The sequence below is a fragment of the Cricetulus griseus genome (genome assembly GCF_003668045.3).
Source record: "Cricetulus griseus strain 17A/GY chromosome 1 unlocalized genomic scaffold, alternate assembly CriGri-PICRH-1.0 chr1_1, whole genome shotgun sequence".
Classification (NCBI taxonomy): Eukaryota; Metazoa; Chordata; class Mammalia; order Rodentia; family Cricetidae; genus Cricetulus; species Cricetulus griseus.
In genome coordinates, this window is record NW_023276807.1 from 31975487 (window position 1) to 32002475 (window position 26989).

Here is a 26989-nt window from a genome sequence, read left to right on the forward strand (position 1 = left end):
TTGGAGCTTTTGCTTTTATTTTAAAGGAAAACAAAAACAAAAAACAAACCCAGTGCAAAACCCCATTTTCCAGTGTTGGTCATGCCCCCAGGCCACCCCCTGGCTCAGACCTGAATCTTGGCTCCCCTCCCTTCTCCTGCATCCCAGAGGGCTGCAGGTTCCATGTCCCTAGAGGCCCAGATCCAGGGACAGTGAAGGGGAGGAAAGAACTGGGGGCAGGCACAGCTGTGCTTACTCTTCCCAGGCCTCCAGCCATGGCACCAGGTACCCACCTTGGCTCTCATTAACCCTTTCCTGGCCACACTACTGGGTGGTGAGGCTGATCTGGGGGGACTCCCACCACACCCCTCTTTGCCCCGGGGCCTGCTCGGGGCTGTCCTCACTGAGGTTGGGGGGCTCCCTCCCTCCATGGTAGGGGAGAGCGGTGACATCCCCAGGTTTAAATACCTTAATGAAAGCAGGGGACGGGGAGGAGGAAGGGGCTTTAGTTCTAATAAATTATTAGCGTTTTGTTTTTTAGTGTCCGTGGGGGGGTGGGGGGGTGGAGGGGCAGGGTATGGCCTCCAGGGCCCTCCCTCCCCTTACTGGTGAATCTCATTCTCTATGAGGCTGTCCTCGCATGACTGAAAATCTGTGTCCGTGAGGCCATCGGGCGGCATCAGCAACTCCTCATCTTGGGAGGAGGATGACGGGGGCTCGTCTCCTGAGCTCCCAGGAGCCCCATCCCCGTCCCCGTCACCCTCTGAGTCCTGCAGCACCTGAGCGATGTATTTCTGAAGGGAAAAGGAATAGGGGTAAGGTGGAGAGCTGCCCCTTATGGGTGGGTGGGGGGGCCGGTATCTTGGGGTCTGTGGGCAGCATAGTGGACATTGAGCTAGGGGACCGAGTGGGGAGGGTGAAGGTCTTTCTCATGCTGGTGTCCACTGCCATGAGGTCTGGTTCAGGCTGACTTTTGCGGGGGGGGGGGGGGGAGGGGGGAACTAATGGTCCACCCAGACATGGGACTGAGTTCTGCAAAGGCCTCCCCAAAGCTCCCACGGCTGTAGGGCACTGTAGGGCACTCACTGCAGATTTGGGGACAGCGGCAGCAGAGGGGGGCCGTCCGCTACTTCTGGAGCTCACGGCATCTGTCTCTGTGTGTTCAATCTTCAGGGTCCAGGGATGGGGAGGGAACATCCTTGTTTTTAGTCCCAATTGTACCCTGACACCCTTGGCACCCTTTGACCCTGTATGCCACCACCACAGGGAACCTTTGCCATCAACCATACCCCACCACGTCTTTTCCCACCCCACACCTTGTAGTTGTGGGCACTGAGGTATTTGAAGTGTCCGAAGCAGACGTGGCAGAGACAGATGACGATGGTGATGACCAGAACGACGAAGGTGAACATAGACGTGGGAGCTAGGAATCCTGGGATTGGGGGCACAAAGAAAGGGGCTACCGCCTGGCCTGCCACCTGGGCCCTCTTCCAAGGGACCCACAACCACAGCCTCTGACTCGTTCACTCCCGTCCATACAAGGTCACTGAGACCCGCCACTCTCTACCATGTGGCCTTTATGTGGTGAGTCCTATCTTCAAAAGTCCCTTCTGTCTTTGCCACCTCCCTCTGTCCTTGTCAACCATCCCCTGCCACCACAATGGGATGCTGGCCCTCACCCGCGCGCATGGTAGAGAAGAAGAGTAGCCAGAAGAGGCAGAGGATGGGTGCGGCCACCACCTGGTTCACAGCCCCCGAGTGGATCTTCTTGTCCAGCTTGGCCGGCAGGTAGGCGTAGTAGAGATTGTACCTGTCCACCAGGTGCTTCAGCAGCATGTACATGAGCCCTGAGGAAAGCCAACGGCCCTGACCTCGGAACCAGCGCCCATGGGCCTTGTGTGACGGCCACGGGCTGTCCTGGCCTTGCGAGATGGCTGCGGGGCTGGTCTCTGCTCCTGTGCTGTCCCTGCCTGTCCTCCCTGCCCTGCCACTGTCCTGCCACAAACTGAAGCTGCGGCTTCTGCCGCTCCAGTCCCTTCATCCTGGGCAGCCTCCCCACCCTCCCCACATGGCAACCAGCAGAGAGCCCTTCGGTTAGATGAACAAGCAGCCTTTGAGACCCTCCTTATTCTTTCTACCCTAAACAGCTGAATATAAATAAGGGCCCGTTCTACTTCCTGAAGCCTGGGGCATTCAACAAGGGCTGGGAGGTTAATTTGAGACTCTGGAGCTTTCAGCAGCCACAGAGTGGGGAGGGAGTTAGGGTGTTACGGGGAAGGTAGAGGCTATTGGTGGGGTCATGGTCAATGAGAAACTCAGCTAGACACTTTCAAAGAGGAGGAGGGACCTGCCCAAGTTACAAGGCTTGCCTGCATCAGGACTTGCCCAGAGGTACAAGGATCTAGCCCACTCTGGAGTCGGAGGGGTGTTCTTGAATTTTGAGGTCTGTGTGTAAGTGTACATGTTGGTAATAGGACAGTCTATGTGTGTGTAACAACTCCGAGGGAAGTATGTCTATGTATACCCAATGGAAGGCGTCAGTGCCTACCAGGAAACATGGCTGAGGTGGACGGCTTGACCCAGGAACTGGGTATGCCAGGTGGGCCAAGCCTCAGTAGAACTGCTCTCCCCTCTTCCCCAAGGCCTGGCCCCAGACTGAGCCAGGAACCAGGTGGGAGGCCGGAGGGGTTGGTCTCCCAGCCAGGGCCCTGTCCAATCGGGGTGGCCTGCCTTACTAGAGTGGAACGGGTGAGGCCCTGGGTTCCCCCGAGCAGGGCCCAGGTCCCGGCGCGGCGGTGCCTACCGAAGGGCACGATGATGGGGCAGGTGATACTGTAGGTCATGACCACCGTGAAGACGCACATCATCCAAGCGTAGGCTGCGCCAAACTGGAACTCGTAGGCCTGATGCTGGGGGGGACATGGGCAGGAGGATGGCTCAGAGTGGAGGGGACAGGCTATAGGGGGGCAAGGCAGGTAGGAGGCGGCCAGGAACTGTGGGGCTGGGAATGAAGCCATGGGGAGTGAGGGACCTAGTGTTGGGGTGGTGCAGGGGACAGCAAAGCAGGTGGGAGGCGGGGGGCTGTGGTTGAGAGGGAGGCCAGGCAGGGGCAGTGATGGGGCACGGGTAGGTAGGAGCAAAAGTTGAGGACTAGGGGACAAGCTATCCAGCGCCCTCTTGTGGAATGAGGGCAGAGGGGCCCTAGGCCAAGCGAGCTAGACCTCTCCCGACTCCAAACACATAACTCTATGCTCTCAGAACTCAGGGATGACCTGGGATCATCTATGCCCACCCATAGCTATATGTGTGGGGAAACTGAGGCTTCATTCATATGGGAATTAAAGTCCCTAAGTCCCGAATCCTTGTGCCCACCACCCGAGCCTGACTGCTGCTGTTTCTGGTTGGGCCACCAGAGGGCGCTGTGCACATTGCCGCTGCCCTAGGCGGCCATACCCGCTTCACGTTGCGTCTTTCTGCGGCGGAGCGCGCCAGGCAGAGCCGGATCATGTACATGAGTAGGCCTGGGATGCGCAGCAGGTCCATGGCGTTACCGATAAATGCTGAGGCAATGACGTAGTTCACGAAGAAAGCGCCGTTGTCCGGCAGGAACACACACCTGCAGGCAGCAGGTGCTCCAGCACTGCACCCTCGGGGTGACCTGGTGGCTGTCTGCCTACTGCCAGCACGACAGCACACCATGCCCTCACCCCCTCAGTTGCTGCTTCTACATGTACACCCACCCCATCCTAGAACCGTAAGACCTGTGCTCCAGTCTTTCCGCAGTGTGAACCCCAGAATGTCAAAACACCAAAGCAAGGCCAGATGTACCCTGAAAACCAGCCCAGAGACCTACCTAGGTGGTGTGCCCCATAAACATCCCAGGAGAGGACAGTTCAAGACCACGTAAGGCCACCAGCATGTGTGGTATATAACTGCTGAGACCACCACGAAAATCTCAATGGCACCCTCAGAGACCTTCAGGGATGCGAGCCCCAGAAAGCCCAGAAAGTTTTCCGATGCTGGTTTTCCCACAGTAGAGCCTCAGACTCCTTCACTAATCACCTTCAGAACCCTCCCTCAGATGTCTTTGGTGTGTGTGTGGGGGGTGACAAGAACCAGAAAGTCCCTAAGTCCAAGATGGTCACAGAAGACTCCAGCAAGTCCCTGGAGTTTGTGCCTATGAGAGCCACAGTATGCATCCCAGACAAGCATCCCTCGACAGATAAAGGGATGGGTTCTAGGGACCCTCATGTATGCTCTAGGGGCCCCCAGTTATGACCAAGTTCCTACTATAGATTCCTCCCCAACTTCCTTGATGAAATCCAAGACTCCTGCATCAGTCTTAAGAACCTGAGTGCCCTCAGAAGCCCCAAATGTGAGCTCGGAAAGGCTTAAATCCACTTTGAGCACTAGCTCAGCCATTTCAGGTGCATTCCCGAGCATGAACCCCAACACACTCCATCCAAGTACACACCCAGCACCCCATGGGTGCCTTCTTTCAGATAACCCAGTAGATTTGTGATGCTAATCCCACCCCTTATGGCTGGAAGCTTGGTGACTCCCTCCTACAAAGGCTAGAAGCGTCTCTCTCCCCAAGTGTTCTGGTCACTCACTCAAACCGAATAGCTGCCTCGGCCAGGAATTTCTTGTCAAAGAGCCAGCGGAAGAAGAGGTCTAGGCTGCCGGGAGGAGAGGAGAGAAGGATGGGAGCTGGAATGGCACAGAACACGGGATGGGGGGCAGAGGGCCCCCAGGAGCCTCCGGGGAAGCTTCTCCCTGTAGCTCTCTCCTGTGATGCCCTCCAGCCCAGCTTCCCTTGGTCCTAGGACACTCACCTGCTCAGCCCCAGCGAGGGCAGGAGCAGCACCATGAAGATGAGGAAGGTGTAGCATTTGTGCATTGTGGTCCTGTTCTCCCCAGAGCTAGTAGGGCAGGAGGCGGCAGAGCACACGCCAAGGTCAGGGCAGGCCGGCCCAGCCCATACTGGGACGATGTCCCAGTAGGCTCCCTTGGGTGGTGGGGCTTCCTTGGGCGGGCTGCCCAGAGACATGGTAGGTGGGGTGTGGGCAGCTCACCGTGTCCAGTGTGCTTCGAAGAAGGCAGAATAGTAGACGATGGTGGGGAGCAGAGCCGAGAAACACCACAGCAGCAGCGTAGGGAAGAACTGAGTGATGATGGGGTTCTGTGGGGAGACGGGGACAGGGGTGTCAGGCAGGGACACTTGGATGGCTGGGGTGAGGGTAGAGGCTAGGGTCGTGAGAGTGACTCCAGGGTGAATGGCGTTCACGGTGAACATCTGCTGAATATCTACTGCGTGCTGAGCACTTGTGCCTGCTCCACATATTAAACCACGTGACCACGAAACTGGCTCATTTTCCCAGTGAGCCAACCTAGGCTACAAGAGACTGGATGGCCTGGCCAGCTAGCAAGCAGTGGGGAGTGGGTTTGGACTGGGGCCTGCATGTCATCTCTCCAGCTTGAGGCCAGACAGACATGGGTGTAGTCTACACCCTTGTCTGTCTGAGCAGCCTTGAACTTCATGCTGATAAGCGGGTCTGAACGTACACATGAATCCCATTTTTCAGAGAGGAGAAAAGGGGCCTTACCCAAGGCCATGTGTCCTCCTGGGGGTTTCTCCAGGAGGTGTAAACCCAGGGGTGGCCTCCTGAGGGCAGGGTGTAGTGGAACCCAAGGGCAGGTATGGTGGGGAGGTGGGTAGCAGCCCTCGTGGCAGGGCTAGGGCAGGACAAGCGGAGCCAGAACTACACTCGGGATGAGGGGCGTTCTGCCCAGCACTGATGCTCACGGCACATCATGGAGGGCTGGGTGGGCATGGGCCTCACATTGAGGTATTCCACAGGCTTGGTGACGTTGAATTTGTCCATGGTGGTGATGATGATGGCCGGGGTGGTGAGGAAGAAGAGCAGGATGAAGAGGACCACATTGATAACCAGGCAGCGCAGCCACCAGATGAAGCCTCGGATGGAGAGGTGCTCCCTGGGAAGGCGCGGGGGGGGGGTCATTTTGAGGACTCTGGACCGATTGGTCTCTGGCAACATCCACCCCCCGCCCATCCTCTTTCTGCTGGAAACAGACACTCAGTCTGTAAGAAGCCCCATTCCACGTGCTATGGCTCACCAGTAGATGTTCTGGGGGTCGGGGGCATAGGTCACGGTCCAGTTGGAGATATGCAGAGCCTCGCTGCAGGAAGAGGCACGCGGCTCCCCACGACAGGCACAGCCCTGGCATTTGCACACGTTGAAGTCCTTTAGGATGCTGGGGGGATGGATACTAGTTACTGCAGCCGAGATTGGGGGTCACAGTAGTGAGTACCGGGCCCTGTGGCAAACAGAGGGCCAGGGCAAAGGCAGTGTGGGCGGGGCAGGGCACGTGACGATGACAACAATGACTCACATGGCTGTGATGGTCTCATTGTGGAAGGTGACAAAAGCCATGCCAAGGGGCTTCTCGTTCACCTTCTTCTTCTCCCTCCTGTAGTCCTCCTTCAGCCTCTGCTCCAGCTTTGTGTAATACTCAATGGCCTCTACCTATAGGAGGAGGGCCAGGGGCTCAGTCAGAGCTGGGAGGCACCCACAGCAACAGCCAGTATCACCCCATGCTCCCGGAGGCTTTCTGGTATGTCTGGAGTCACTCTTTCCTTGCTCTAACCTTGCAAGGTGGGCACAATGAACCCAGTCTAAGGGGGAAACCAAGGAATGGGGTAATCAAGGAACTTGTTAAAAACAGTTTCGTTTCCCTCCTTCTCTCACATCACTCCCTTTGTTTTGGAAACTGCTATGCAGTCAAAATTGGCCTTAAAACCTGAGATCCTCCTGCCTCAGCATCCCAAGTGCTGGGATTGATTATAGGTATGGGCTATTTTACTAGTTTATCAGCTGACTACTATTTTTTTTTTTAGATTTATTATGTATACAGTCTTCTGCCTGCATGCCAGCAGAGGGCACCAGATCTCACTCAAGGTGGCTTGTGAGCCACCATGTGGTTGCTGGGAATTGAACTCAGGACCTCTGGAAGAACAGTCAGTGCTCTTAACCACTGAGCCATTTCTCTAGCCCTCAGCTGACTACTTTTAAAAAACAGGGGCTCATGTCTCCCAGGCTGGCCTCAAACTCTCTTCTGTAGCTGAGTGTGACCCTGAACTTCTGACACTCCTGCCTACACATCCTGAATGTTGGGATCACAGGCATATGACCTGTGTTTGCTAGGCCAGCACTGAAAGACATCCCCAGCCCCTTGCTATGCTTTTAAAAGTTACCACAAACAGGACAAACCCAACAGTGAGAACAGGGACTTCAAGGGCCAGCAAGATGGCTCAGTGAGTAAAAGGAGCTTGCCACAAAGCGAGGACCAGAGTTTGAGCTACAGAACCCATATGGTGTAGAGAACTGACTCTCACCAATTGTTCTCTGATTGCCACACATGCACCATGGTATACCCTCCCCAGGTAAGTAAATCAATATTTAAAGAAAGAATCAGGGATTTCATGAACTCCAGAGGGCGGTGGAGGCTTGTGTAGGGTAGGGCCCAGGCCCCCTTCCTCTGGGCATCTGTTTACCTTTGGGTCTTACTGTCCACCACATCTGCTTGTCCTGCAGTGGTGGGTTGGGTCTACCCGTGGGCATCCATGTATACTGAGACCTGTCCAGCTCTCCCCAGCCTTGCCAGGAACCCTGGGCACCTAGATAGCCCACACAGTACCTGCTCGCAGCCTCGAACCACACAGCAGCAGAGGTGGCCGCACGGTTTGGGGTTGATCATGGTAGGTACATTTTCCTTGCTCTGCAGGTTCGTGAAGTAGAGTTTTCCCCGCTCAGCCTTCTTCCTGTGGGACCCGGGGGCCAGTCACCTACTGCTTAGTATCTGGGGTGGCTGGGAGGTGGGGTGCGGAGCTGAACTTGGGATCACCAAGAAATTCAAAGGTATTTTTTGTTTGGTTTTGGTTTTTGGAAATAGAGTTTCTCTGTTTAGCCCTGACTATCCTGGAACTTGCTCTGTAGACCAGGCTAGCCTTGAACTCACAGACATCTGCCTGCCTCTGCCTCCAGAGTGCTGGGATTAAAGGCGTGAGCCACCAACGCCCGGCAAAATCCAAAGCTTTTTAAACTGTGGGCCCTGCATAAGTGAACTTGAGGGCTATGAAAAATCAGGCAGCAGTCAAAGGTTTCTGAAAACGCAACAACCACAGATGAATTTAAAACGAACACATGCTGTGTCTGAGGTGTCTCTGGCAGCACTCGCCTGTGTTGCAGCAGGTGACTCCACTGCAGCCTTGGTTCTGAACTCACAGCCTGCAGCTTGTGTGGCCTCTGCCGCCATGCCTGTGACTATTCTATCAAAACATTCTGGCCAGACTGTGTAAATGAGTTTTAGTGATTTCACTGTACTTACAAGGCTTTTTCCGCTCTTGTAAATAGTGATTTAATTACGGAAAAAAAAAGAGTTAATGTATCCCATGTTATCCCTCATATCTTTGTTACTGTGTCAGACACACCAGCACATCCTCCTTGGGAATGTGCTTTTATCTTGTGTGTGTGTGTATGGGGGTATATGCATGTGTGTACATGTATGGGTGTACACACAGAAATAAGATACTGACATTGGGTGTAATCCTCCATCGTATACAACCTAGTTTTTTGTTTGCTTTTTTTTGAGACAGAGTCTCTCTGTGATATAGCCTTGACTTGTCCTGGAACTCACTATATAGACCAAGCTGACCTTGAACTCAGAGTCATCTGCCTCCGTCTCCTGAGTGACTACCATGGTGCCAGGCTTGCAGCTTAGATTTTGAGGCAAGGGCTCTTACTGAATTTGGACAGGCTGGATGGCCAATGACTTTCAGGAATTTCATGTCTCTACCCTCACAGAACCAGTGCCTAGGGCTTGCCTTTTACATGAGTGGTGGTGATCCTGACACAGGTCTTACTCATGTATGACAAGTGTTTTACCCACTGACCCATCTTCCCAGCCCAGTCTTTTAATTAAATAATGAATAATAAGATTATATAAGGACCAAGCAATTCTTTTAGTGAGTGTGCAAATCCCACACAAACACACATACATGTGGAGGTTGGGAACAACTCAGGCGCCACGGTCACTCTGGCCATCCAGCTCCTTTGAGGCAGGGTCTCTTGTCTTTGCCTCACCAACACTGGGGTTACAAGTGTGTGTTGTGACACATGACATTTTTACATGTGTTCTAGGGATTCAACCTCTTGCAAGGCAAGTTCTTTGCCAACTGAGCTAGTTTTCCAGCCCCCCAAATTGTCTTAAAACAATTTTTCCTTCCCTTTTTTTTTCTTCAAAACAGGGTTTCTCTGTGCAGCCCTGGATGTCCTGGAACTCTCTCTGTGTAGACCAGGCTGGCCTCAGACTCAGAGATCCACCTGCCTCTGCCTCCCAAGTGCTGGGATAAAGGTGTGCACCACCACTACTAGCTAAAATAAATTTCATTATGACTTATTCTCAGTGAATGTCTAACTTGTATTCCTATTAATATCCCTACAAACATTTTCTCAGATGGAAAGGGTTTGGGAGTAGACAAAATTCAGGTCCCCAAGGGCAGGGGCTGTCCTGTTCTTGGGTTCGTTTAGCCCACATGGCTCAACAGTAGGCCCATCCAAGAACCTCCCTACCCATTTCTGGAGGGCCAATTCTATTAGTCTGCCATGAATTTCTCATGCTGTAGCTGAAGTGGGTGAATCCTTCTTGTAACACACTCTAAGCCCCAGGCCTGGGAAGTAACAAAGACTGCCAACGTTAAGTCATATTCAAACGCACAAGGAACACCTGAAAAGGGAGCCAGGTTCCCACAAGGTGGCTAAGATTCCCTCCATGATGAGCAGAGGGCCCTTGGTGTCACCCTCCCTGACCCCAACCCGGTACCTCTCAGCATCAAGGAACATAAGACGAGCCACGTTGTAACAGGGCCGGGCTTCCAGAACCGTGCAGTTGGGGTAGGCCTCCCTGCAACACAGTCCAGCTGTCATGCTACAGGTCCCTATCCACTGCCACCCTTGCTGTGATCCAGGGTGCTAGCACATCAACACAGCCCCAGCTTATCCCCATCTCAGTCAAGGGCAGAACTTTGAAAAAAAAAAAAAAAGTAAAGAAATCGTGGGGCAACGGTGGTGCCCACCTTTAATCTCAGCGCTCAGAAGGCAGAGGCAGGTGGATCTCTGAGTTTGAGGCCAGCCTGGTCTACAGAGGCAGTTTCAGGACAGCCTGGGCTACAGAGGAACCCGGTCTTGAAAAACAAACAAACAAAAGAACAGAACTTTGAAGTCCTTCCTCATGCTGTACAAGTAGGGATTGGGTTCAGGTATGCGTTCACTCACTGTGTGAAGGCAGCAGGTGACAACAACCCAGGATGTTTGAGGGCTACTACTGTGTAGGGAGATAACATAACCACGCCTCCTAAGGGCTGGCTACAGGTGTGCCCGACCACGCCTGTCAGGGTGTGGTCAAGGGTGACGTGTGAGAGGTTTAAAGGGATTGCCAAGGCACATGGTAGCTCTTTTTTCCTCGCTGCTTTGGCACGATGTCTTCCTATTGGTTGGCATCTACCTAAAGATATCCTGACCTTACGGGCTACACATTAGTTATTCACCATAATACTACTGTGTGGAGCTGTGATCTGATTCTTGCTCAGGGCTGTGAACTTGAGGTTCAGAGAAATTATTTCTAGTTACAGGCTGTTCTCTGAGCCTGTTCCCGGAAGACCTGGTCCTGGTCCAACACTTGGCCTTGACTTTGGATTTACGCCAACCAATCTTGGCCCAAGACCGACAAGAAACTGATCCTGAATTTGATCTCTAACCCTGGCCATGACCCAGGCCCAGGGCTGACCCCTCCCCCTAAGCCGAGATGAGATGATAGGGCTAGCTGCCCCAACTCACGGGCACGTGGGTCTGGAGAGCATTCACAAAATGCAGTGTCCCTCCCATTGACAGCAAACTGATCCTGTCCTTAATCTTGACTGTTTCCATCTTTTTGATGTCTTATTAAAATTAAATGAAGGGCCACCAAGTATTTGAGACATGTGTGATAAAGTTGCACAATAACAGGGTGAACTTCATAAACACATGAGACTTTAGAAACTCACATCTGGTTTGGGTCTTTGAAAATGAACTTGCCAGGTGGCCACAGATCTCTCCTTCATGGTTCTGAGCTGCTGTAGTCTTCCTCTTTGGGGGAGCAAGTGCTCACCCTTGCCAGACTAACCGCAAACCCTTTAAAACTAACTGCACAGGCTCGGTGATTCTGCACAAGGGATGCTGTCCACTTCTGGGGCAGTCCTCTCCTCTACAGTCCCTAGACCTGGACCATGAGCCTCAGGGAACACTTAGAAGTTCAGTGTGGACAAAGGTTGTCTCCTAAACATCATCGCATACAGAATTCCATCTAACAGCTTCCCCACAGGAAGTGCTCAACAAGGCAGGCTGAAAGCCCCAGAGTCCAATTCTCCTCACCCCTCCTTTGTGAGTGAGTGTGAGCTTTAACCACAGGCTGTTTCCTAAACAAAGAGACTGGCCCCTAAGCAGCACAGCCAGGATACATCAATCTAGTCTGGCTTTTGGCATCCCATAGCACATAGTAGGACAGCAGAGAGTCGGCCAGGATGGTAAACTCCTTCACTGTGCTTGGGTCTCTGCTCAAATGCCACTCCGTGAAGGTCACTTTCACAGCCCCCGCTTCCCCTGCTCAGGCTGGAACCTTAGTACCTCCACCACGTGACGGTATCTAGACTAATTCAGCTCCGCTGACTCCCAGGCCTAATGAAAGGGGAACTTCCAGTTTTGTTTATCGCTGCATACCGAGCTCTCACCCAGGGCAGGCCCATGGGTCACTAGTGGTTTGCATCAGGACGTATCAACGCAAGCTAACAATTGTCCAACTAACTGGACAAATGTCACTTGATACTGAGCACACATTAGCTCCTATGCTGATAAAAGGTTGAACCCCAAATAATTCTCTCACTCTGTTTTGTAAGCTTTAGGAAGGCAGAGCTTGCTTCCACTATCTCCATGCCTGCACACAGATGTTCAATATACAGATGTCACATGCATCAGTGTCTAGCTCTGGATCCCTGTGCACAGGCTCTGGAATGTGACCTGACCAGATACTGCCTCTGATTCTGCTCAGATAGCACTGCTAATGGGATGACATACTGACCGTCTCCAGGACAATGACTGAACTTTGATTTAGACCAATGACAACAGACCTGGACCTCAAGAATAAACCTGGAGGACACTGGTGCTCTTCCCGGGGACCAGAATACATCTCAAGCACCCACACAGCTACTCAAAACCATCTTTAACTCTAGTCCTAGGGACTCTGTTTCCTTCTCTGGCCTCCATGGGCACTGTGCCCACGTGGTACACAGACATATATAGCCAAAACACCTATACACATAAAATAAAAACAAGTAAAATTTAAAAAGAGAAAAGAAAGAATAAGCCCTGATTCTGCCTGAAGCCTGAGCTAGAACCCTGACCAGTTACATACCTTGTCAGGGTCACTTGCCAGGTCCTGTCCCTTGTCACAGCCACTGGGCAGCTCCTAATCTGGCTCATGGACTGACTTGTCCCTTGTCCCAGTCACTGACTGGGTGGCTCCTAATCTGGGTCACAGACGGACTTGTCCCTTGTCATGGCTGGCTCCTAATTTGGGTTGACTTGGATCAAACTCAGTTCACACCTACAGCTGATCTCCATGGTGTGACTAAACTCAGTTCACACCCTTGACTAACTACTACAGCTGATCTCCATAGTGTGACTAAACTCAGTTCACACCCTTGACTAACTTCTACAGCTGATCTCCATGGTGTGACTAAACTCAGTTCACACCCTTGACTAACTTCTACAGCTGACCTCCATGGTGTGACTCTTGAGCTGGATGACTTTTCACTCATCCTCTGCTATGGTAACTGATGAAAGTTTGGCAAAATAATTAATAAAAGTGTGACATTAACTCTAATGCTACATGAAGACTGTCTGTCCCTCTATATCCCTACATCTGGGATCTTAACTCTTTTTTGTTTGTTTTTTTGAGACAGACTTTCTCCGTGTAGCTTTGCCTGTCCTGGAACTCTCTTGTAGACCAGGCTGGCCTTGAACTCATGGAGATTCCCCCTGCCTCTGCCTCCCAAGTGCAGGGATTAAAAGTGTGTGCCACCAAGACTGGAAACCCCTGACTCTCTACACCGTGGGCTCAGCACCAAGGTGCCTGTCCAGGTGTCTGAACTGAAGAGCCAGAGAAGCTGAGGGAACATAAGCCAAACTCCTTAGACTTCTTCCGAAGCCACCACAACCACGAGCTTTCCCGCAATGTCTGAATATGCACCAGGTAAATGGTGCTAACAATTTTGAGGAAGCCACCACCTCAGGACCCTGGGCCAACCACCTATGACCCAGTCCAAGCCAGGAGGTGGGGGTGGAGGAAACAAATGTCACAGGCTACACTCTTCAGTTCCATCCTGTTTCTCTCAAAGGGCTGGAAATCAAACCCAAGGTCATGGATGACCCCGAGTGACCCCTCAGCCCTGTCCAGTTCTGAAGGGGCTGTTGTCGTTCAGGAAAGTGGGAGACCAGCCCCAGCTCGGGATGTGAGGTCTCCCCCGCTCTGTTCCACTCAGCCTGGGCTGCAGACTGCTGGAGAGTCCAAGGGTGTAAAGATGCTCTTGGGGCTAATGGGTGGGCAAGGGCCTACATGTCTGAGGGGAGATGGGCTGCTTACTCACTCAAAATGCTTCTTGATTTTTTCTGACTCTGCATATTTGGAGATTCCATTGATGAAGAGAGTCCGCTTGACCTGTGGAGGAGGACAGCAGGCCTGTCTCCCTGCAGGTGGCCTCCAGGAGAGCCACAGGACGCAGGGAGGGGGTTTGGGTTTGGTGGGAATCTGTCAGGTCTCAGTGGAGTATGTGTAATAGAAGCCTGATGGAGGAGCCATGAGGTGCCTTGTTCTGTTACAGGGGGTTACAGGTGTTATCAGGTGGATGGACACTTACATCCCTGAGGAACCAGCACAGTGGCTAGCAAAGAACAAACACACGGTCCAGGCTGGGTAAGTAGCTGCAGAAGGTGAAGGAATATTCCCACCACCCATATCAAGCAAGACGACAGTACAACTATCTGACAGCACTATCAGCCATGGTATTTCCCAAGGGTCAGGCTCAGCATGGGGCGGCCTAGGCATTGCCTTCAGAGGGCCCCTGGAGGGAGGCCCTTACTCCATGTGGAGGAGGGACCCCAGGCAGCCGAGGCGGGCTGCCCTTCCTCACCAGCATGGAGCGGCCTAGGCATTGCCTTCCGAGGGCCCCTGGAGGGAGGCCCTTACTCCATGTGGAGGAGGGACCCCGGCAGCCGAGGCGGGCTGCCCTTACTCACCAGGTCATCTTCCTTGTAGCGCATCTTAGAGGTGTGTCTCCGCATGCTGTAGACTGTGAGCAGCAGGTACAGGAAAGCAAAGGAGGTGTGCAGCCAGAGGAGATTATTCCTGGGGGGGGCGGTCACACGGGGTCAGCAGGGTCCACCTCTGCCGTGTCCACCCATCTCTGAAGCCTCCCACCTCTCACTTCCGCCCTAGACCCCACCCACTGCAGAGCTACTTCCCTGGCCTCACCCTGATTTCAAGTTGGCAATGGTGGTTCTCCCGAAGCTGTAGGCATTGTTCTCTGGAAGGTGGGAAGGAGAAGGGGATGGCGGTAGGTCAGCCAGACGCCCTCTGTCCCCTTCCACTCCAGCCACCTGGCCCTCACTGACCTAGCAGGTCCCCTGAGAAGTTGACAGGCAACACGATGCCTACAGAGAGGACGCTCACGACAACCAGCAGCCCGATGATGTGCCTCTGGAAGGACAGGTAGTGCACCGCGTCGCCGCCACACTTGTCCCGGATCTCATCGTCCCTGTAGGCCACGGGAGGCACACAGAAGATGCCGTGAGGAGCAGCAAGGGAAGGCTGGAACCTGCTCACCCCCTCCCGCTCCACCCTGGCCACCCCTGCTGATGGGGCAGCAATGGGGTTGAGGTGAACTTCTCATCCCGATTTCCTGGAAGGGAAGGAAGGAGAGGAGGAGGAATGCACAGAGCCTGGAAGTGGCTAGGAAAGGTGAAGCAAGAGAGGGAGAAAGCAAGGCTAGGAATGGAGAGGCAAAGACAAGAAGAGGGAGGGGGGGAGGAGGGCAAGGAGGGATGGAAAGGGAGGGAGGCTGGGAAGTGGGCAGCAGCAGCTCCTTCTAGGGCCTTAAGGGTACCAGAGCTGAGCTCCTATGGCCAAGGGCCACACTAGGGGAGGGGTCCAGAGCATGGTGAGGGCCCCAGTGCTGACCTGTCCCAGTTTCCTGCCTTTCTCACTGCTCACTGCCTGCCTGTGGACTCTGGCTGGATGTCCTGAGTTCTGCCTGCTTGCTGGCTGCTGGCTCCTGCCTGCGTGGCTGGCTGGCTGCTTCCAGCCTGCCTGCTGCCCCCACCCGCTGGCTGCAGAGAAGTTGAGATGGGGGCTCCAGCCCCTGCTCTCAACCTGTGGCCAGGGCTGGTAGATCAGGGCATGGCTGACCTCGTGCAGAGTGTCACAGAGGAGATGGTGGGTCAGAATAAGCATTTGAGGGTCAGCCCAGGCTGGGTCCCCATTGCCTGGCCTCTTGGAGTGGGGTGCAGGGTACTGCGATGGCTAGGAGCACTAAGGCCTCAAAGCTGCTGGCTTTGGATTTGGAAGGAGATGACAGATTCTGAGGTTTCTTTCTGTTTCTCTTTAGAGTGTGCAGACCATTCACTTACTTTATCCTGAAGATGGCTGTCAGCCAGGAACAGAAGCCCTGGGGGAACAGAGGGAACACACTGGAGATCCCAGCCTATCAACCCACTTGCCTTCCCTTAAGCTCCACCCAGGGTACAGCTCCTACACCCACCCCTGCACCTGAAGAAAAACCCATCCACATAGGACATAAGTTGGTATAGTCTGCCTGGTATGAGTGAGGCCCTGGTTCCTATCTCTAGTACTGCAAAAAGGAAATATTTAAGTGGGGGTGAGGGAGACAGATCAGTCAGTAAAGTGCTCGCCGTGCAAGCACAAGGATCTGGGTTCAATCCCTGGACCCGCAGGGTGTGGTGGTACACACTCCCAGCACTGGGGAGGCACAGACAGGTTCATTGGCCAGACAGGTTGGCCTAATAGGGAGCCCTAGGTCCCAAGTTAGAGACCATATCTCAGAAAAAAACAGGTGGGCCTGGGAAGATAGCTTCTCTGGAACCTCACAAGGTAGAAGGAGAGAACTGACTTCTTCAAGCTGTGTTCTGACCTCCATACACATAGCTTAGTATGTGTATGTGTGTGTACATGTGTGTGTGCATGGTGGATAAGTAAATGCAAGTGCCCCCCCCCCAAAAAAAAAGAAAAAATAAACCAAGGTTGACAGTACCCAAGGAACAATGGTCAAGATTGACTGTTAGCTTCCCCATGTACCTGTACAGATGTGCAAACACACCTGTGCACTCATGAACACCACACACACACACACACACACACACACACACACACACACACACCAAAAACCCCACAAAGAGCTAGGAAGATCTGCCTTAAGAAAGAAAGGCCCAATAGCTTACTGTTGGACCCCAGGTCCGGAAGTGTAAATAACTGCAAACCTTAGAGTTCTGTGGGCCAGAATGGGACTGCGTATACTTTGGGGTTCAAGAAAGGTAGTGGGATCCCCTGATCTTTAGTTACTAAGAAGAGTTTGCAGGCTGGCAAAATGACTCAGAAGGTAAAGAAGCTTGCTGCCAAACCTGATGACCTGAGTTCAATCCTAAGGACCTACATGGTCGAAGGGGAGAGCCAATTTCCAGAAGCTGTCCTCTGACCTCCATATATACAATGTACATAGTGGTAAAAACACCCATAAACTTATACAAATGAATTATACAAATGAATTAATTTGTATAATAAATTAGTTGTACAAATTAATTATGTAATTAATTAAACTAAAAAATGTAGGGCTGACAAGATGGTTTGCTGAACAAAGGTAAAAGCATTTGCTGTCAAGGTTGATGACCAGATCCAATATGGTAGAGGACATAAGTTGTCCTTTGATCTCACACATGCCACGCCACCCTCCCCCACTTCTCCTGCCCTCACATATACACATAATGTAAAAATATCTCTATAAACAAACAAACAAACATGGCCACCAAAAGCAGAGGGGTGTGCCACGCTGCCTGAGCTCTTGCCTCCATCTCCTAGTCTACCTTGAAGGGATCAAAATCCAGGGCTAGCAAGACTGCATTATCTCCCTTTCTTTCAGTCCTGCCTTCCGGTAGAGAGTGGACAAACAGAAGGAGAGCCACCGCCCCTTCTACCAAGAGAAGGTCCATATCTAGTACAGGATGGGGAGAGTGTGCCTTCCGGCCAACATGCAGTTCTGGTTATCTGAGCTCCATTCAATTCTGAGGGCTATCTGGACACCTCTGGCTAGCAGGGGTGATCCCAGTAGCTTGCCACTTACCCTGTGAGTCTCTGGAAGCTGACATCTCTGCTAAGGCTGCTGTAAGAGCCCCAGCCCAAGCAAATGACCAGGCCCATTCTAGAGATTCTGCCATCAAAATCACAAGAGGACCAGGCAGGGAACAGCTGTGCACCTGATCTGGTGCGAAGGAGGTCTAGGGACTGGTGCGACCTGTCAGGTCTGAAGGCACTGCTCAGTCAGCACCAACACCCAGCAAGACAGTTGGTCCCTCTGGCCAGGGCCACCAGCCTACAGCTGCTGTGTAACATGATGGGCTCAAGGCTCAGCAGGGGTTCTAAAACCACATTCAAAGAAACACTTGTTTTAATCAATAGTAGAGGCAGGCATCAAATTCTACTGTGGCGAACAAAGTTCAGAACTGACAAATGTTGGGCTGGAGAGATGGCTCAGAGGTTAAGAGAACCAGCTGTTCTTCCAGAGGTCCTGAGTTCAATTCCCAGCAACCACATGGTGGCTCCCAACCATCTATACCCTCTTCTGGTGTGCAGATATACATGGAAGCAGAATGTTGTATACATAATAAATAAAATCTTAAATAATAAGAATAAAAAAAAAACTGACAAATGTCAGGGGCACCACTCAGAGGACCTCATCCTGTATCACAGGAGCTCTGGGCCTGCTGTGGTCCTCCGAATAATTCTTTTGTTTTGTCTTGTTTTTTGTTTTTCGAGACAGGGTTTCTCTGTGTAGCTTTGGAGCCTATCCTGGCACTCCCTCTGGAGACCAGGCTGGCCTCGAACTCACAGAGATCCGCCTGCCTCTGCCTCCCGAGTGCAGGGATTAAAGGTGTGCGCCACCAACACCCGTTGGTCCTCTGAATATTAACATGTCACTTCCACTACTGAGAAAAGGTCATACTGGAGTCCCTGAACTTACAGCAGTGCACTCAGGGAAATTGGGAGGAGGACACTCACGTTGTCCCTTTGGTCAAAGTCGACGGAGCTGGAGACGGAGGTGAGACGCTCATACCGGTCATGACTGTCCCCATGCATAGCTGATGCCACACTGGGGTGGGGAGACAGAGCAGAGGAAGGTGAGGGGGAGCATGAGGGCAGATGTGAGCACCCAAAGGAGCTAAGGAAGGTAAAGAAAGTGCAGAGGCTGAAGCAAGAGTGACCTCCCCCTACCCTGCCTCCCTCAGGGGTCACTGGTGGATGGACAGCGAGTGGGCCTATGGGAAAAGGTGTCTTCATTATTGGCCAGAATGCAGGTTGAAGTAAGAAATGTTAGAGGTCCCTGCAGTTCCAGAGGTGACCAGCAGGGGGAGTAGGAGGTTGGCAACACAGCCGGCATTACCCCACAAGCAAAGGGGAGGTGAAGGAAAGCAGGGACCAGAAGGACCCAAAGGGGTGGGAGACTGGAAGATGTCTCTTGGGCAGGGCTCAACCCTCCCTTTCCCTGAGCCATCAGCTGCCACAGCTCCAATTCAGTCCTATGGACAGAGACCACAAGGAGACATAAAGACTACAATGGGGGCTCCTTGGGCAGGGCCCATCCTAGGCCTCCAGAGGATCAGGGAACCCTGGAATATGAAGAACTAGCTGTTAGGGGCTGGGAACTGTTGGTGGCACCCATTCTTGTCTCTGCATGATTGTGCTGGGGATCTCCTGGGGAGTTCCCAGAGGACGGTCCCTCGCCCGGGCCAGTGAAGGCTAAGAATGCAGGGGTACACATAGAGGGGGTTTTCTTAGGCGGGGAGCCTAAGAGGAGGAACCAAACCAGGAAGGGCAGAGACAAGCTGAGGAGGCCCCTGTTCTGCAAAGCACACCACCTGCGTTAATCTGAAACATGAGCCTGCAGAGGAGAAAGCTGCAAAAAAACAAGAACCAGCAACTGGCGGAGAGAAGAGAAGCATGGAAAGAAAGAGAAAAAGGAAAGCTGGTTTAGTGTGGATGAGGGGGCTGGCGCCCCACATACTATTCCTGTTCCACTCGTTCCCGCTCCTGCCGGCGAAGCCTGGGGACAGAGAACAGACAGGTTAGCAGGGGCAGAGGAGAGTCCTGGGGACAGATGAGGGACAGAGGCCCAATTAAAGGTCCTCAGACCATTAAATGGTGGCCCAGGAACTAGTCCCTTCCTATCCCCTGACAGAGGGGACGAGAGAAGGCTGGCTCTTCCCTACTCCCAAGCAACATGGAACATGACGTTTGTGTGCAGTGGAGGGGAAGTCCCAGGCTTTCTTACCTGTCTGCATCTGTCACCAAGGCCAGCCGCCCATAGTCCCAGGCCACCTTCCGGAGGATAGAGAATAAGAACAACAGGGCCTGAGGGCAGAGGGGAGGCAAGTGAACAGCTGTCTACAGTCAGGGGTCAGAACCTTAACTTAAAGGGAGGTCCCTGGCTTGGGTGAATGCACAGAAGTTGGACAGTGGGAACCCCCTTTTCCTGGTTACGTATGGGAAGATGGGACATAGATGAAAGATGTTTGCAGGGGATGTCCAGGACCCAGGTGGCAAGGGTGAGGAGGGTATGAGGACACTCACAAGGAAGCACATGAAATCCAGAGCCAGCACGGTGGGGACGCCCCCAAAGGGCAAGCCCTGTAGGACAGTGCTTCGGATACGGGCACTGTAGCAGTAGTCCTTGGAGTTGCTGCTGTTGAGGGCCGCGGTGCCCAGCGTGGCCAACAAGAAAGGCAGCATGGCTGCTACTGCCGCATGGTCCTCCTGAGCAGAGGACAAATCAGTCAGCTGGGTTCATCCCCCACCCACCCTGGCCTTGCAAGATGGGCACAGAGAGGGTTGACCCAATGGCTCAGTGGGTGGAGGGCCTAGGAAGGGAGCTGTGTATCACATAGATTTATTTCATGGCCTTCTGGCTATCACCCCACCCTGGTCTAGGCAGCACACCTGATCCTAATGAAGGCAGGGACGACTGGTTTCACGGCACATGCAGAAGTATCTGTGAGCTCAATGTCTACCTCCACCTACCCCCACTGATAGAGCATCTCTCCTAGGCAGGAGAAAGGAAAAGGGGTGGGGACTGGAGATGGTTCAGTGGTTAAGAGCTTTGCTACTCTTCCAGAGGTGGGTGCTGGGTTCAGTTCCCGGTACCACATGGAGGCTCAAAACCATCTTAACATTAGTTCTAGGGGATAAGATGCCCTCTTCTGACCTCTGCAGGCACCAGGGGTGTATGTGGTGCACACACACGCACACACCACTCATACATATAAAGCAAAAAAATAAAAAAGATTTAAAGATGGGCAGAGGCCTGTCTCTGTGCCAGAGAGTAAGAGTCTAGAGTCAACTGCTTCATTCTAATCTTCTCAGAACCTCTAAGTTCAATCTTTAAAAGGACCACAATAAATAAATGAAGAATTAAAAGAAAAAAGGACTTCTCAGCCTTTTGGCTAAGATCAAGTGAAAAGAAAAACAGAATGTTCAAATGTGCTTAGTTTTTAATTCTGTTAACCTCCTCCATATAACCACCTTCAAAACAGATGTTCAGCCTCAGAGCTGCTCCTGTGTCCTCAGGGCAGAGCACTGGGCTGAAGGCAGGTAAAGCGCCAGACTTGAGAGTCTGTGACACCTGCTCTTCTCCAGGCCTGCTTCCCTCCCCTCCCTCCAACTAGCTGTACAGGGGGAAACGGGGTTGTGAGGACTACAACTCCCAGAATGCTGTGCTCCTGCCTTCAGAGCAGGGCAAGCTGGGAATGCTGTGCCCTCCAGCCAGCTTTTCCATTGGCAAAAGAGGGGAAGAGTGGGCGGAGGCCTCTAAAAGCCCCCAGCAACCACTGTCTTGCCTGGTGCCTACCTGGTGCCCTGCCACAGTTCTTTGTGCTCTAAGTGGATGAGGAGCAGGAGGGGAGAGAAGGGGAAGCCAATTGGAGCCCTGGGCTCTGGAAATGCTTGGGGACAAAGCTGAGCAGGGCCCTGGGGAGGTTCCCAGGCTGGAGAAGTGTGGCTGCAGCTGAGGCAGCTACCACAGCAGCACAGCCCCACCCGGTTCTACTCAGGGGCCCCGAGGGGCCCCTTCTGCTGACAACATGGAAGCCTGCCCCGAGGAGGGTCCCGAGGGAAGAAAGGCAACCAGGCAAAGAGAGAGAATAACAAATCTAGAAGAGGTGACTGGCAACTTGGAAGGAGCTGTTCCTTAGCCCCCCCGAGGTGACCTAGCCACTCTGGGGTCTCCCCTTTCCCATTCAAACATCCAACCACACAGGGCAGGAGCCAGAAGCTCTCAAGGATGAGAACATGTGCAGTGCTATGTGCTTCTCTTGGTCCAAGGGAATCTTTGCAAAGCCTGGGTCAGGATGGAGCAGGGAATAGCTGCCCTGCATGTGTTATACCGGCTCCTTTTCTGGTCTAACCTGACTTTTAAAACACACAAGTTTAATCATTGTAGCAAGTACTAGTGTCCACTGTTTCAAGAGTAACAATATATGGGGCTCCAGAGATGGCTCAGTGGATGAGAGCGCTGGCTGCTCTTGCAGACAAGGATTCAATACCCACATGGCTGCTAACAACTGTCTGTAACTCCAGTTCCTGGAGATCTGACACCCTCTTCTGGCCTCTGCTGGTACTGCACCCACATGGTAAACAGACATGCAGACAAGCAGCCCACGCATAAATAATAAATCTTTTTAAAAACAAAAGAATAATAGCATACATGACTACTTTTAATCCTCAAACATCCTGTGAGATGTATCACTGTCATTTGAAGTTGTGAGTAGAGGACTCAGAAAAGCTCAGTACTTTCCCACTAGGTCTCACTGCAAATAAAATGATGGAAGATCAAAATTCAAACCTAAGTCAATTTCTACCCAAAGCTGGGCCCTTCTCGGAACACACGGGTTCTCTGACGATAGGCCTAGGGCAGGTGAAGGTAGACCTGGGTCTCACTCTTCTAATCTGTAACAAAGCAGTATCAGCAAGGCTCTCACAGAAAGGTAAAAATGTATCCAATGGTTGGGGGGATGGGCGGGGCGGGGGCAGCACTCTCCAGCTGTTAACCAAGGTTTCTATGTAGCCTAGGCTGATCTCCAACTTAAGATCCTCTGCATATATGGATGCTTCATAAATACAATGTTAATTATTTGTTCTTGGGCCAGATAATACAAGGGCAGTCAAGGTATATATGTTCAGATGTGTAAATGTGCTCATACATGTGTCTGTTTGCATAGGGAGCTATGTGACTGACTATATGACAGTGTGCAGAAGTAAAGGGACTCATGGCCTCTGAGCGGAAGAGTATATGTGGGTCCACTGGGAGCCTGGGTGTGCAAATATAAGATGCACAGATGCTGAGGCAACAGGACAGGCTAAAGGTGGATATAAGTATTTTGGGGAGGGAGGCGCCGATCAGCGCCCCCTTCTTTGAGATAGGTCTCATATATTCTAGACTGGTTTCAGTCTTGTTATGAAGCTGATGGTCTTAAATTCCTGATCCTCTATGACAGACTTGGAAGATCCCCCAAGGAAGGCCTCACCCTCCCTGGGGAGCAGAAAGGGGATGGGAGATTGGTGGGGGACAGGGGAGGTGGGGAGGTGAGGAGGGAGAGGGAACTGAGATTGACATGTAAAAGAAGCTTGTTTTCTTTTCCTTTTTTTTTTTTTTTTTTTGGTTTTTCAAGACAGGGTTTCTCTGTGTAGCTTTGGAGCCTATCCTGGCACTCGCTCTGGAGACCAGGCTGGCCTTGAACTCACAGAGATCCACCTGCCTCTGCCTCCTGAGTGCTGGGATTAAGGGCGAGTGCCACCAATGCCCGGCAAGAAGCTTGTTTCTAATTTAAATAATTTAAAAAATTTCCTGATTCTCCTGCCTCTACTTCCCAAGTGCTTGGAATCACACCTAGGGCTTCATTCATGCTAAGCAACTACTCTACCAACCACATACTTCATGCCCAGTCCTGACCTCTCTGAACTCCAGGAAGGGCGCCTATCCTCACCCCTTGTTTCTAAACTGTTCAAAGTGCCATTCTTCTCTTCTATACTCTGAACAAAGATGGGACATTCTGGAAGCTTCTACATGATGTGGCTCCGTTAGGGTGGTCGAGAGTTCCTCGGGATGCTTGGTAACTGAAGTTACCAGATCTTTTCATTGCCAACCTTTTTTACTGTCGCAGAGCACCTCTGCTTCCCAACTACTTCCCAACTACACAGACACCCTCCCCACCACCACCAAAGGCAAGCAGGGCACACCCAGATCACCCATCCATAGGGAGGAAATAGGGACCCATCCACAGGGAATGGAGCCAGGCAAGGTCACAGGGTAGGTAAGGGGGTGGAGTTGGGCTGGTGGCTTTGCCAGTTGACAGGGTGACTTCCAGCTCTTAACTGTAGGGGTGGGGCTGTTGGGCTGTGTCATCCAGAGCAACTGCTTTCAAATCCAGCCGAGGGCTGGGAAGCTGAGAATACTACTTGGGGACAGTAGTAGGAGTCAAAGCCTCTCCCAATTCAGATGTGGCCAGCCAGCTGTGAGCCCATTTCTCTAGTTGGATACTGAAGCTGGTTTTGTAGCAGGGGATTTTAGACTAAGTCAAGACTGTCATTTCACTAATAAAAACTGTATGTCACAAGGTAGAAGTTACTTTTTTGTTTTGTTTGTTTTTCCTCATAGATTTTCTGGGAAAGACTTAATTTAGGGCTTGGGAGTCTTCTACAGTTACCAAGAAGAAATTAACTCTTAATATGAAATGTAGGGCTCACTCTTCCAGTCTGTAACGTAGTATTAATGGCTTTGGCTGGCCTGAGTGGAACTCGGACAGGCAAAAGTGTATCTATTCATAGGTGAGCCACCCCACTCCCCATCTCTCTCCAGAGTCTAGCTATATAGTTTAGGCTTTGCTCCAAGTCAAGATCTTCCTGAAAGCTGGGTATACAAGCTACCATGGTGGCTTATTTTATTTTTATTTTGTGCAAGGCATTACCACTCTAAGCACTTTGTAATGTTACTATTTGCAACTCCAACAGGCCACTGAGGCACACAGACAGCAAATAACTTGGGGAAGTCACACAGCCAGTCTGTGATAGATTCAGAGATGGGCCCAGGCATTTTGCTGCTCCTGCAAATAGAGGAGGCCACTAGCAGGGCTCTGAGGCTGAGGGTTGTTAGCACTAGCTCTGGAATGCCACACCCTAGATCTACAGGCTTGCCTTTCTTCTTGCTTGTAGTTCCTGATCCTTGACTCAGGAGTTTGTGGGTTCAAGTTCTGAGGCAGGGGTAGAGGACAAGGGTTCTAGGATGGAATGCACTTGGCTTCTATTCTGGAAAAAGTGCTTAACCAGCTCGGGTCTCAGGTCCTTCACCTGTAAAATGGGGACAACAACTCAGCCCTGTGGCTGCTTGGAAGATGAAATAAGATTAAAAACAAAACAAAAGAGTTCAAATCTCTTAAAATGACAACAACAACAACAACAACAACAACTCAAACTCAACCAAACTAAAGAAATCACCACAAGAAAAGACCAGCTGTTGAAAAGACCACATTGGTGTACACCTGGGAGGTGGAGGCAGGAAGATTCAAGGCCAACCTGGGCTAAATGACATCCCATCTCAAACAAAACAAAAAACAGCTCTTATTAATAGGATATAGACTCCAGGAGGTTGCTTTTAATGGAGGAAGGCTGGTTAAGACCAAAATAAAACATTAATTTAATGATAGGAATAGAATAGAACTAGTCAGTGTGTGTGTGTGGGGGGGTGTGCTTCCTCTAGGTTAGGGACTCTGTCACCAAGTCCCAGAATGTACCCCGTCCACCTGCTTTAGGCAAGGTGGGGCATCAAAGGTATCTGGTAGGTCAGGAAATTCAGAGAAGTGAACCCATTACTATTGATCAACTCTCAGGCAGGGTGCCAGGCTCTTTACCTGCATTACACTATTGGATCCCAAAGATACACCTCGGAAGGAGGTGGTAGTAACTAATCACACTTTTAAATAGAAACAGAGGTTAAGATGGTTAAGTAATTTGTCAAGGTCACACGGCTCAAGAACAGCAGAGCTGGGATTTGAACCCAGGTTTCTGTTACTCTGTTGTACTTGAAAGGAACTTGTATGATGTCCAGAAAGGGGTTCTTAGCTACTTATCACCCATCTTCTGCCTCAAAACATCCCCACCCACCTACTCACTCACTCACTCATTGGCCAAGACTGCACTGGATGAACTAACAGCAGGTCCCAGCATGCGCTACCCGGGGCATGCCAGGGCGTAGACACTCTGGTACTCCGGGGGACAGAGGTGCTGCCAGCATACCCCCAACCTGAGCCTGGCAGCCACTCCCCTTCCCCTCCTCTCACGAATCTGGAAGGCCGAGGGCTGTGGGCCCCTCTTCAGGAGCTGTTGGGCACAGTGTCATTCACCCGGGACTACTGCAGGGTCAGGGAATGGGGCTAGGTAGGAAGCAGACCCAACTCCTCCTGGGCAATGGGCCGCCAGACCTCTGACCAGGGGACCAAGGCTGGTGGCAGCACAAAGCCCCAAGGGCGGCCAGCCCCTCTGACCTCTCTTCCCCACTTTTCAGGCGTCCTTATTTTTTTCCTGGGTAACATAACGACAAGCTTTGGGACAGTCCGCACCAGGCGGTCAAGACAGCCGGCAGGGACAAAGCGCGCCCCCTCCCCCTCAACAGGGCCTTTGCCTACTCCGGATTCGCGTCTGAATCCTCTCCCCACCGCACCCTCCAACGCAGGCCCGGCGGCTCATGAATGAACTGCTCTGTGTGGGGCGCAGGAGAGGACATGCTCCCGGGGCCAGCCGCCCTCTTCAGCCGGCAGACCAGTCCCCACCAGGGCCGGGGACAGCCACCCGTCCGGTGCCAGCACCCTCGAGCCCTGCCCTTTGCCCAAGCCTGGACCCCCTTTCCGCGGCCAGCTGCGTCCCCGAGGGCATTGGACTTGGCGACCCCAGAATGCAAAACTCGGGGGCGGAGGCGGGTGGTTCCCTTCAGCGCCAGCGGCTGGGGAGCAGCTGGGACCCGGGGAGGGCGGCGCAGGGGCCGCGCGCGCACCTGGACGGGGCAGGTGGGAATACAGTAGCACTCCGGGGTCGGGACACAGAGGGGGGGTCCCACCCCTTGGGATGACCCGGCGGGGCGGGGGCAGAGGACGGCGCACATCTGGAGCCCCGACCGGGGTGGAAGGACTCACATCTGGCCAGGGACGCACGGGTTTGGGGACAAAGCGTGCCTCCGCTGGGTCCCGCGGGGCCCGGGCACCTCTGGGTCCCGCAGGAGGTGGAAGGGAGGGGACCCGCAGCTGAGTCCTGGTGGTTTTTTTTTTGTTATTTTTTTTTCCTTCCTTGGGGTGGCGGTGGGATCCTGTGATCCAAGGAAGGGGTGCTGGGGAGGGGTCCGCGTACTCACCCCCAGGCGCAGACTCGGCTCCGACTCGGGAGCCCCGGCTCCGGGCGGGGCGGGGCTGGGGAGGGGGAGGGGGAGTCGCCGGGCGGCTTGAGCTCTGGGCTCCTGCGGCGGCCTCGGCAGCGCCTGGGGGAGGGGGAGCCGAAGCAGGGAGGGGAGCCGAGGGCG

General features: G+C 52.7%; 1 protein-coding gene across 2 annotated transcripts; it reads right to left on the reverse strand.

Annotated features, from left to right (window-relative positions):
• On the reverse strand, window positions 1-26974 carry Tmem63b (transmembrane protein 63B). Of its 2 annotated transcripts, XM_027387391.2 has the most exons (25): window positions 26825-26974; window positions 24619-24771; window positions 20005-20187; window positions 19706-19785; window positions 19439-19477; window positions 18436-18526; window positions 15777-15814; window positions 14763-14905; window positions 14623-14674; window positions 14388-14496; window positions 13739-13809; window positions 9883-9963; window positions 7699-7822; window positions 6394-6527; window positions 6118-6255; window positions 5823-5976; window positions 5055-5161; window positions 4815-4901; window positions 4593-4658; window positions 3433-3595; window positions 2783-2888; window positions 1659-1826; window positions 1296-1411; window positions 1066-1146; window positions 1-773 (listed from the first exon to the last, which is right to left on the reverse strand). In XM_027387391.2, exons 3-25 carry the CDS (start codon window positions 20161-20163, stop codon window positions 582-584), a joined length of 2499 nt encoding a protein of 832 aa, XP_027243192.1. In that variant the 5' UTR covers window positions 20164-20187; window positions 24619-24771; window positions 26825-26974; the 3' UTR covers window positions 1-581. The 2 variants fall into 2 exon arrangements, with proteins under 2 accessions (XP_027243192.1, XP_027243193.1); XM_027387392.2 differs by lacking the exon at window positions 24619-24771 and having other exon boundaries at window positions 26825-26972.
• Between the last annotated feature and the right edge of the window lie 15 nt (window positions 26975-26989).

What these genes read in the sequence shown, in the direction of transcription:
- Tmem63b (XM_027387391.2), bottom strand. Translation starts at nt 20,163, where the DNA reads ATGCTGCCTTTCTTGTTGGCCACGCTGGGCACCGCGGCCCTCAACAGC. An exon ending in CTTCTCAGGGGACCTGCTAG is followed by an intron (nt 14,675 to 14,762) that starts GTCAGTGAGGGC and finishes CCCACCTTCCAG; the next exon opens with AGAACAATGCCTACAGCTTC. An exon ending in AAAGACGCAACGTGAAGCGG is followed by an intron (nt 2,889 to 3,432) that starts GTATGGCCGCCT and finishes TGTCCCCCCCAG; the next exon opens with CATCAGGCCTACGAGTTCCA.